At 32.7% G+C, this 12850-nt stretch overlaps 1 protein-coding gene across 1 annotated transcript in view; it reads left to right on the top strand.

The window, feature by feature from the left end:
* The first annotated feature begins 2434 nt into the window (after positions 1–2434).
* The window catches only part of LOC143078990 (uncharacterized), a 142234-nt gene continuing 131818 nt past the window's right edge, over positions 2435–12850 (top strand). Inside the window, exon 1 of the mRNA XM_076254080.1 lies at positions 2435–2708. Within this exon, the coding sequence (XP_076110195.1) occupies positions 2453–2708 (256 nt within the window). The 5' untranslated portion in view covers positions 2435–2452. The remainder of the gene's footprint in view (positions 2709–12850) is intronic.

A 12850-nucleotide genomic window follows, 5' to 3' on the forward strand; every position in this document is an offset into this window, starting at 1 on the left:
GACAACTAATGTCTTCAGTGATGTAAGGAATCGAAACGGTTTATTTGGAAGACCATTGATTTACCTCAATTTATGATTGACATTTGAATTTCATAGAATCGAAATAGGATGAACGAATTATATAACCCGAAAGCATATATTTGGCAATTGCCAATGGTAGTCAGCAGGGTTTAAGAACATCCGTTGTTCGACCTGCTAGGTTTGAACGCTGTTTTTAATTTAGAGTTATTTATATTTTGTCGTTCGGGCTTGTATTATATATGCCTTCGGGTTTATATAATCAGTTCATCCTATTTTATTAATAAACGGAACTATTTCGCTGCGCCTCTTCTGTTTCATTGTGGCTTTCATTGTTAGCACCCCTTGTCTATGTCCCATTTGTTATAACATCGTTTGGTCAAAAATCCGCCCAAAAAGGAACTATAGGTTCCATTCGTCTGTTCGTCCATCGTTCCAAATTCTTGTCCCGCACATAACTTTTGTATTATTGAAATGAGCTTGACCAAAATTGTAAGAAAGTCTTCTATTTGAGTATGGAAATAGAGCCACCTACTAAATGCAAATCCTCTTGGACTATTTTCAAGAAAGCTCTCATACTTGGTAGGATGTTTTGCTATTAAGTGTTGTTGATCAAATTTTACATCAAATTTGATTTAGCTGTTTATGGAAATATTTTAAATACTATTCCAATTCCTTCGTTAGGCACCGGCCTCCTCAAGAACAGATCAGCTTCTAAATCTATATATATAGTTTTTAACCGTGTCCATGTCTTTATATACAAAATGTGAAACAGTTAGGTTATATCTTTATAGATGTTCATTCAAGGACGTATGTATGTCCTTTTTATGCCCCATGCAACAAAATTGAGGGGGGAATGTTTTTGACCCGTTCGTCTGTCTGGCTGTCTGTCCGTCCGTCCGTCCGTCCGTCAGTCAGTCAGTCAGTCAGTCAGTCATGTTCTTGTCATCGCAACTCCTCGAAAACTACACAATAGAATTTCATGAAACGTTGTTGATAATAAGGATAGACTATGTAGATGTGCATATCGACAGGAAATTACGATTGAATATTTTAGGAGTTATGCCCCTTTAACTTAGAATATTGACATAAATTTTAAATTGCAACAGTTTGTCATCGCAACTCCTCTGAAACCACACAACAGAATTTCATGAAACTTTGTAGTTAATGAAGGCATAATATGTTAATGTTCATATCCACAAGAATTTTTTATCATATAAAAAAGAAGATGTGGTATGATTGCCAATGAGACAACTATCCACAAAAGACCAAAATGACACAGACATTAACAACAATAGGTCACCGTACGGCCTTCATGTTAGCGGGATCCCAACCCTCCTCCTAACCTTGGACAGTGGTATAACAGTACAACATAAGAACGAACTATAAAAATCAGTTGAAAAAGGCTTAACTAATCAGATGGACAAAAATATCAGTTGACTTTTGTAGAGTCTTTGAACTTAGGAATCTGGTGAGATTCTGTTTGTCCTGTGACAATGTGGGGGCGTGGGTATGTGGAAAACTCACAAAGGCTCTTACATTTTGTCAATTTTCTGACATGTTATGTCATTTTTATCAGGCAAGAATATCATTGATTTAATTGAAACAAAAAGTAAAAATTTCAAAACAATCTGAGCAAACCAATATATGTTTGTGACAAATCCCCATCAAATTTCTTTTGAAAGCACTAGTTATTTGTTTATTTAGATATAGGAAGTGTAGTTTGTGTAATGAAGAATGAACTCTCAATTTAATAAATTAATTGCCTTACTGTGTTCATGTTGAAAATAGATATAGGAAGATGTGGTGTGAGTGCCAATGAGACAACTCTCCATCCAAATAACAATTTAAAAGTAAACCATTATATGTCAATGTACGGCCTTCAACACGGAGCCAATATATTTTTCTGAAAATTATAAAAGTGTACTAAAATGCAAATAAACCCACTATCATTGACCTCATTTAGCTCTTTGACCTTTGAAAAAAAATGCTTATTCCTCAATAGAACTACAGTAGATGCAACTGTCTGCAATAGTGCTATATCAAGGTTGTTATTGTTCACCTGATATCAAGATATAATTTGAATTTGTTTAATCAACTGTTGCAACCTTTCGATCCGTGATTTTGATCACTTCGGGTTTTTTTTTTTTGAAGTTTGCATCGGCCTAAACCGGAAGATAGACAGGTTGGATACTATAGGATGTGTGTAGGATGTAGTGCTAAATTAATGTTGAATACTAGTTTGGGGATGATACTTTAAATATTGATAAATACGACTTTTTTATAAGCTGATAGCTTTAACAAAAAGAGACTGAATGTTTACCGACAGTTCAACTGAACTAAATTCCATTTTGAAAATGCATAATAAATCACAAACAGTACTTCATGGATATGCATAATTTCCACAGGTCTGCTCCAGCATAACGCAGATGATATGGTTCCAGCTGAAATCAAGTTACTGTCTGACAAGAAATCTGTCCCATTGTACTTAAAATTATTAGAGTCAGGCTCAGAGAAAAAGAAAGACATCAGGTTGGTTATAGTTGGAGAGAAAGGTGCAGGCAAAACGTCATTCCTGAAAAGATTGTTTCAAGAGGATATAGGAGAGGTGACAAGTACAAATGGTATTGAAATTCATAAAGTTAAATGTAAAGCAGAATCTGATGATGGCATATGGAATAAATTAAAAGGTAGGATCTCTCATTTTTGCCAAATCCTACAGCAGTTTATTTATTTCTATAGAACAAACAGTTTTAAAGACTATATAAATAAAACAAATGTCAATCAAATGTTCAATAAATCTAACTTTTACAAAGTCTTAAAAATGAGCATGTGAACATATCAGGGTTAAGCGTGTAATAATAATAATAAAAAGACTCACATGCAGGTTTAGTTTTAATTGTAAGTTTCACATCTTTTAGCTCATCTGGCCCGAAGGGCCAAGTGAGCTATTCTCATCACTTGGCGTTCGTCGTCCGTCGTCGTTAACTTTTCTTGAACTTCTTCTAGAGAACCACTGAATGGAATGGAACCAAACATGGGATGGATGTTCCTTATGAGGTGCTGGCCAATTGTTGTTACTTTGTAGCCAATCCATCATGCAAAATTACCACAAGCAGGGGACTTAGGTTAATAAGGACTCTATTGGAAATGCATACAAATGTCTACTTTTAGAGAACCACATAATGAAATGCAATATTAAAACCAAATTTGGCCTCAATCATTTATTTAAGAATCTGTTATGATTTTTATCTTTTTAATATGATTGCAAAAATCCAAGTAGAGTCAGATGAGCGACACAGGCTTTTGGGAGCCTCTAGTTCAGTTACATGAGTGAAATTAAGATATAGAGTAAAACCTGTTCTAGTTAATCTATAACCTTTCAATTATAAATCTTCCGCTGATATTACCATTACTTGAAACTAATGATATCCACACAAATATATATTGCACATATTGATCTTCTTGTTCATACGAGTAAAAAATTATAACAAAACTTGGTCATCAATAGAAATCAAAGACGTCAATACAGACACTGGCATAGGAAACAAGCTGATGAATACGCATATAAAGGATTATCAAGGTTCAAAAAATGTAAATTAAGAATGGAAATAAAAAATCATCTCATTTATCTTCCTTATGAAACAGAAATATCCAAATCTGGAAAAAAGACAGTTCAATATTACTGTTCATTTAAGATTTTATAGAGTCAGTTACTTATGGTAAGTTATTCAGCATTATTGTGTCAGATAAAATCAAATTTAGCAAATCCATTTTCTAGGTAATAGTAAGCGGTTATAATTTTGTACATTCAATATATTTTTACGTATCTTTATTGATGTTAGCCATAAATTGCTCTTCCTAATAATACAGAACAAGTCTGGCAAACACATTATAATGGGTGCAAATTGAAACACATGTATTGTCGATAAACTTTGTACCAAACAGTACACATATATTGTCAAGATCATATTTAACAGCTTTATTGATGTCTCTGCTTATGGTTATCGTGTGGTATAGTGTATTGATTGTCACTCTGTGGTTTATTCACATATTTGTTTTCTTACTTAATAAGAGCAATAACCGTATTAATTTTTTTTTAAACATGAAAGACACAAATGAAGAAGCTGAACTGCATACAAGACTATTAAAACCTTATGAGGAAAGTCTAAAGAACCAGGTGAAAGAAAACACTGAAGTATCAGTAAAAGAAGCAGCCGTTATTAGCAGTACTGACCACAAAGTCATACCAAAATCTATACAAACTGTCTCTCAATCACTTGATAATTTGCAATCTCAAAAAGCCACTGTATCGCAAGAAAAGCAGTCCGAACATCCATTAGAACAAGCACATAAGGACATTGAAAGCATGTTAAAATCTGAAGTTCACTTACACGACAAAGAAGAGTATGCCACTTTATTGCTGTGGGATTTTGCTGGAGACAAAGAATTTTACCACACACATCAAACTTTTTTATCGCCAGATGCAATTTATCTTGTTATTACAAATCTAGACAGGGCTCACGACAAAGAGGCTCAAGGTAATTTTGTAAATTAACATTTATAATCTAAAGACAGACTGACATTCGGCTTTGAAATCCTATTAAGCTTTATGGTTTATGATGATTATTATTTGTTTTGTCTTTTATCACCACTTGAAGCATCGTCGTGTCACATTTGTTTTGCAGATATTTGGTACCTGCCCAAACCAAAAAAAAAATGAGGAACAAATCATGGTAACGAATGATAAACAAATTATATGATTTCTTTATGATTTCAAAGTGATAAAATTTCACATGCAAATGAGCTAACAAATCACAAGAACAAATCACAAACAAATTGCTTACAATTCATGATCATTCATAAGCAAATCGCAAACAAATGGCCAAGAAATTGTTTTGAAATCATTAACAAATCAGAAGTAATGCTTTCATACTTCAGGCAAATCACAAACAAATTGTTTTCAAATCGTAAGAAATTGTAAAGAAATTGTTATCAAATCTTTAACAAATCAGAAGTAAATCATATTCCTACTTCAAGCAAATCATAAACATTTTTTTTTTCAAATTATGATGAAATTATAAACAAATTGTAATCAAATCTTTAACAAATCAGAAGTAAATCATATATTCCTACCTCAAGCAAATCACAAGCAAATCGTAAATAAATTGGCATCAGTCATTCACAGATTAAATCATTAACATCCACATCAAAAAAATGTTCTGCCCCTGATACCCCCAAACTTTGAGGCGAAATTGTCTTCATTTTACCTTTAACAGCTACTCCTCTAATGTTTAAAAGGAATACTATCTTTTGTTGCGATGAAGGACGAATTGCTCCATCTGTGTAGGTTTCTCTATCTTCTCACCCGAATTTGACTATAATGAAATGTAAAAGACGAACATGGGCATGTGTACTTAGTAGAATGATGTCAAATAGGTGACGGGTCTTAGTATTGGTCCAAATCTGCTACATTGTAATATAGCTTTGCCTATTTTGACCGGGAACTGGTCAGTAAACATCATGAACAATTAAAACATTAAACTTGCCAGTGAATTTTGTCTGCTAGCTCGGGAAGCTAGTCTTTAAATGCATGTTTCGATCTGTTTACACATCTTTCACATATTTTTATTTTTAAGGTAACAAACTCATTAGTCGAATAAGAACTGATAAAGACATGGCAAAAAAGCAACCAAAAAAATTTTAAAAAAAACCACAATATATATATAACTAAGGACTTAGTAACATAAACCTCAACCAAAACATTCTGTGATTTCATGTGCTCCAAAAGGGTAGGCAGATCCTGCTCCACATGTGACACCCGTCATGTTACACGTATGAAATAAGATGATAAGCTAAATTAAGTAATAAGGCAACACACAATAGCGGTTTTTCTCTTAATTCAAGATACATCATCTTATTCGTAAACCATCGGTCATGTATTTTTTTCAACTCTGAAACTTGACCGAGCGTGAAATTTTGAAATTGAAACGTTTCCATTACAAAGGAAAGACAGGAATGTTATTAATAAAAACAACACAGATATTGACAAGTTAAAAAGCCCAAAGAACATAATTTTTAAATCTAAAACAAGAGCAACATGAACTCATTTAAAAGATACCTAATTTGAATCCTTGTAGCAGTTAACACCCTTTAAAGACGTCTTTATTAAGTTTTGTGTTTTTTAACGGAATTTTACGTAAAGCTTACATAAAATGTAAACAGTAAAAATTAGTATCTATAAATATATATATTATCTATAAATATGTCAAACGCAGTTGAAATCGTCATTTGACCCATAATAAGAATTATTGCACTTGAAAGATTTTGTGTTTTTACAGAAACAATAGTCGAAAATGTAAACAGAAACGTTATCAGAAAATGTACAAATAAGACAACATGGCTGAATAGTCATGAATTCATTTATGAGAAATTGACATTGAAAGACAACTTTTTCACTATTTTGTGGGTTTTTTTTAGGTGCAAACTATAGTTGATAAGTTTGCAAAATTTGTTGTCGGCATCAACAAAAGGTGCAAATATTTTACATGCTGTAAAAATATTATAGAAAGGCGTTTTTTTTGTACCCAAGGATGAATTATGAAATTTGTTGACATCATCAAATCAAAGGTGACAACATTTTCCCGGTTTCTTGATTATTATGTACCCGTATTTAAAATTGTTTCTTTTGGTACCTCAGGATGGAGGTTTTTTTTTCGCAAATTCAGACCACTTTAAGACTACAGTCACTAATATATATGTCGATAACAATCAAAAGTGCCAATACTTCTTTTTGTTTATAATATATATAATATTCTTGTATGAACCTGATAATTCAGAATTATTTTTTTGACATGAAAGGGAAGGAGTTTAAGTTTGAAATTTCAAAATTTGTTTTCAGTGGCAGCCTTTTTCGTTAAAATAATATATAACGGTATTAAAATTCTGTTCTTTTTGGTACCTGAGGACGAATACTGTTACAAATTGAGAGCTCTGTAAGTCTAAGTCTACGGATACTTATACTTATATCGATAATATTAAAAATTGCCAATATTTCGTTTTTTATATAATAAAATCTTGAACTGGCCTATAAATTCTCTGTTTATATCTTAGAGTAAATTGTTTGACATAAAAGGGAAGGACATATGTCAGATTGTATGTTTTTACCACAACATCCACATTTTAACAAATATTGTCCTTCACATATCGAATCAGATTTGACACTTCGAAGAAAAATAAAGTGTTCAGTAAAAACATCTGAGGTACCAAAACTAGAGGCTATCATGTAGAAATAGATTAAAATCATAACAGGTACTGCCAATTATTTGTTCTGCCTGTATTTCTATATATTTAGTTGCGTCAATCCTCTCAGTTTGAACTTCTTGTTCATTTAAACACATAATATACGGAACAGATGTTCAATAACCTTATTCACCATTTGTTGAACCGCACATAACATGTACTGTGGATTTACACTTGATTTCTTTGTCAGATTATCTTAGTAAACCATGATGGATTAAAATTGAAGTTAAGTAGATTGCATATCAACCAAAAAATGTGTCTACGTGAATTAAATTCTTTGCGAACAATAGGTTCAACCAAGGATTTGTCTAGTAACACCATACAAATCCTTGGTTCAACAAGTCGTTCCAAACCTGACCAAAATAATAGTATAATTATGAGACACTAATCGCAGAAATGTGCATAATGATAAAAAGTACTTAGAAAAAACTGTATATCTAGATTTTATTACTTTTGCTTTAATCACCAAAAAAATGTTCGTCACACAATTTTTGATTTTATTTTATCTTTACCCAATAACTAACATCCTATATTGATGTATAACGATGAAATAGTTACAAAAATGAAATAGTTGCAAAAGTCAATGAAGTTATCATGAATATTGAAAATTCAATTCGAATCACTGAAAATGTTCAAACTGTGTATGATGAATTTCAAATGTTAATACACGGGGAAATGGAAAACAAATTACCCAAAAATATTTTAATAAGGGACTAATTAAACGTAAAATAAACATTATATAAACTATATTGGAATGCTGATTTAACGAATCATTAGAACAAGGCTTGTGAAGCTGAAAAAAAAAATGGTTAAAATGGCAAGGTTCAAATAGTAATAAAAAGAAGTACAAAACAGAATTTTGTGATTCTCGAAAAACTTTTGATAGAAGAAATTGGAAATATAAACGGAAATATGCGAAAGTGAACAGTACAAACTTGAACAGAAACTAGAATCGTTTAATAAAGATGAATTTTAGAGGTCCATCGGCAAAACCGGAATAGTAAATGAACGGAAAACATGCGTGCCATGGGCAGTCGTTGATGAAAATGGAAACGTGAAAACGGACAAAGAAGGCGTTCTGAACAAATGGAAAAACGATTTTCATACATTATTTACAAGTGAATCTACAGAAAAACAACAAGAAAATGACACTTTTGATTCAAATTTAGATGTTACAAAGTTTAAAAAGGCAATTACACGAGAGGAAGTTTTACCAGCCGTTGCGCATGCGAAAAACAAAAAAAGCTGCGGGGATTGATTATTTACCAGCCGAAGTTTTTAAAGAATGGTGCCGCTATTGAATTGCTATACAAAATTATTCAGGATTGTTTTGAACTCGGACAGGTACCAAATGAGTGGACAAGTGTGATTATAAATCCAATTTAAAAACCTGGAGCAAGCGACGACAGATGTCCTCTGAATAACCGTGGCATGACTTTAATATCCGTGCCGTGCAAAATATACTGTACAGTACTTAAAAATAATCGTCTTAGCAAATGACTTAAAGAAAATGACTGTCTCTGTGACGAGCAGAATAGTTTCGGCGTGGACGCTTTTATGAAGAACACATTTTCGCACTATATTCAATTCTAAATGACAGAAAAATCAGCCGTAAATCAACATACGTATGTTTCGTGGATATAAAAAAAGCATTCGATACTGTAAGCCGGGATTTGCTTTGGTACAAGCTTCAAGTTATGGGAATTCGTGGCCAATTTTTAAATGCAATAAAATCATTATATGAAGATATTCAGTGCACGGTTCGAGTGAATAATATGCCAACACCGCGGTTTGATGTGTCGAAATTGAAAAACCGTGTAAGAGAAATAATCCACAATGCTTTTCATCATAAAAATGGTAGCATACGCTATAAGTTTATTACTTTGGGATACCATAAGGCATATTTTGTTAATAATGAACAAAAGGGTAAAACATGCTACACAGAGGAACAAGTGATCAGTATGCTGGAGTTTCTTATTGACAACATATTTGTTGAATTTGGAAGTAGACTTTTTCAACAAATTGTCGGCATTCCTATGAGAACGAACTGTTCGCGTCTCCTTGCCGTACTCTTCTTATTTTCATATGAATCGGAGTTCCTTCAGACACTTGTCAAAAACAAGAAGATCAAAGAATCCAGGTTATTTAATTTCACTTTCAGATATATTGATGATGTTCTTTCCATTAACAATCCGAACTTTTCTGATTGGGTTCCATTAATATATCCACCAGAACTAGAAATTAAAGAGACAACAGAAACGGTTTCCTTCGCCTCATTTTTAGACTTATACCTCGAATTGGACATATAAAGTCATCTCAGTACCAGAATCTATGACAAACGAGACGATTTTAGTTTTGAAATCATCAATTTCCCCCACCTGAGTAGCAATATACCAACTTCACCTGCATATGAGATATACATTTCCCAACTTATTCGGTATTCAAGAGCATGCAGCTCCTACTCAGACTTTGTAAAATTTCACCAGTGTCTGAGCAGAAAGTTGATGAACCAGGGGTATGTCAAAGAACGTCTCGTCCTTTTTCTAAAAAAGTTCATCGGAAAGTACCAAGAACTTGTTGATAAATATTCCGTATCAACTTCACAAATAATACAGGATGGTCTTGAAGTATAGATTTTGCGTACTGACGTTGTTAGTCATCTTAATAACGTGTTATAGTATTCTTTTATTTGTCTTTATTAATATTACTTTTACTATTTAGTCTGTTTTTTTAGATACTCATTTGACGTGACTCTGTGCTTATGTATCGCGTCATACTTTGAACGACAAAATTACTTTAGTTATTAATATTACTTTTACTGTTAAGTCTGTGTTTTGTGATATACATTTGACGTGACTCTGTACTTATGTATCCCGTCAAACTTTGAAAAACACAATTATTTTATTTATTATTATTACTTTTACTGTTAAGTCTGTTTTTTTGTGATATCTATTTTACGTGACTCTGTATTCATGTATCCCGTCATACTTTGAACGACAGAATTATTTTATGTCTACCTGTGCGAATTTCAAATGCGCAATTTTACACCACTACTTAAAACCTTCCATCCTTTATGGGTGGATTTTACATAGATAAATAAAATCGTATAATATAAGCAAAATGAGGATTTTAAATTTGATGTATGCCTTTTTGTGCTTCTTCGTTACATTTGTTTGTTTTTATAGTGATTAAGATGTTAACACAATGTTGACTGCTGTATCCATATTTTTGACATTTTTACCTATTGTGTCTGTTTGTTTTGTTCACGCATCGTTGACAATATAATGGAATTCGATGCGACTGTCATACAAGTGAGAGGTTTAGCTAGCTATAAAACCAGGTTCAATCCACCATTTTCTACATAAGAAAATGCCTGTACCAAGTCAGGAATATGACAGTTGCTATCCATTCGTTTGATGTGTTTGAACTTTTGATTTTGCCATTTGATTGGGGACTTTTTGAATTTTCCTTTAGGGGATGTTTTTGGACGTTTTATTTCATCCGGTGGTATGCCATATAAAGTTTATACAAAATTGTACAACTCAATGGTGGAACCTATTTTAATGTACGGAAGTGGAATTTGGGGAACAAAATCGTTAAGCGTAATAAACTCTGTTCAAAATAAAGCCTGTAAGTACTTTTTATCAGTTGGTAGAAATACGGCGCGTTTCTTGCGTTCGACTTCTGTGTAAATAAACACGAATGGATAAAAGTATAACTGTATATGATATTTGGAGTTGGATATCACGTCGACGGAAAGGCATGAATACGGAGATGAACAAGATGGTGAACTTATTGGAAATTAGGAACATTGTTAGTGTACAAAAGTAGCCATGAAAAAAGTCACTGAACAAGTTAACATCTTAAATAATACAGTATGGCAGAGATAACTCTTTAACGATCGCAGAAAAGACAATGGAAATAAACTTAGAACATACAGGCAATACAAAAGCAACTGTTCTGTGGAACCGTATGTGTCAAAGATTGATACACTGTCGTACCGACGTGTAATTGCCCGGTTTCGTGCAGGTTCGCTCCCGTTAGCCATCGAGACTGGAAGATACACCAAGCTGCCAATACCTGTTAAAGACTGTTTATGTGTTTATTGCTCTGACAATAGTGTTGACACTGAGAAACATTTTATTGAACTGTTGTCTATATAATGACTTAAGATTTGGCCTTTACTCAGAATGTTTAACTATTAATAGAAAATGTGAATGACGATTTAAAATTTATACAAATCATGAATTGCTCCGAGATTCAGCCATTTTTATGTTAAAGTTTTTTATTCGACGTAAATTATTTACATAGTTTTTAACTATTTTCCATGCGACATAAATTATTTACTTTAAATTTTAACCGTGAAAAATTATTTTAATTCATTCTGTTTATTTAAATTATGTATATCAGTTGATGTTTTCCCCGCAATATCTTAACGTAAATATTTTGACATATATGTGTAAAGTTTTAGATGTATGTAAAGTAAATATTTTTTACGAAACATTTTTAAATATTTTTTACTTAAGTTTTATTCATCATGTTAAAAATACTCTTGAATCATAGTTATTAGTTTTAAAAATATAGTATTTCAAAGTATCGTTGGATTTTTAAGAACATACAATTGAGAAAGGAAATGGGGAATGTGTCAAAGCGACAAAAACCCGACCATAGAGAAGACAACAGCCGAAGACCACCAATGGGTCTTCAATGTAGCGAGAAATTCCCGAACCCGTAGGCTCAACAGCTGGCCCCTTAAAAATATGTGTACTAGTACAACGATAATGGACGTCATACTAAACTCCGAATCATACACAAGAAACTAAAATTAAAAATCATACAAGACTAACAAAGGCCAGAGGCTCCTGACTTGAAACAGGCGCAAAATTGCGGCGGGGTTAATATAAAGAAGAAGATGTGGTATGATTGCCAATGAGACAACTGTCCACAAGAGACCAAAATGACACAGACATTAACAACTATAGGTCATCGTACTTAAATATGTTTATGAGATCTCAACCCTCCCCCTATACCTCTAGCCAATGTAGAAAAGTAAACGCATAACAATATGCACATTAAAATTCAGTCCAAGAAAAGTCCGAGTCCGATTTTAGAAGAAGTAACAAAAGAAAATAAATAAAATGACAATAATACATAAATAACAACGGACTACTAGCAGTTAACTGACATGCCAGCTCCAAACCTCAATTAAACTGATTGAAAGATTATGTCTTCATCATATGAATATCAGGCACAATCCCTCCCGTTAGGGGTTTAGTATCATACTTTCATAAAATATACGAGAAGAACATAACCCGTGTCATGCCAACAACTCCTTTTAAATAAATGTGTTTAGTTCCGATGCAAAGACCCTATAAGTGAATCAATATTAAAACCAAAATATGCAATCTTTAATGACCTGACAACAGTATCGTAACTATATCCCTTCTTAATAAGTTTGTTTAAAGGTTTTGTAAGCTTTTGATGTGAATACTGACATGTTTGTGCTTTGTAAAGAATATTACCATAAAAG

This window comes from Mytilus galloprovincialis, chromosome 6 (assembly GCF_965363235.1).
Source record: "Mytilus galloprovincialis chromosome 6, xbMytGall1.hap1.1, whole genome shotgun sequence".
In the NCBI taxonomy this organism is placed as follows: domain Eukaryota; kingdom Metazoa; phylum Mollusca; class Bivalvia; order Mytilida; family Mytilidae; genus Mytilus; species Mytilus galloprovincialis.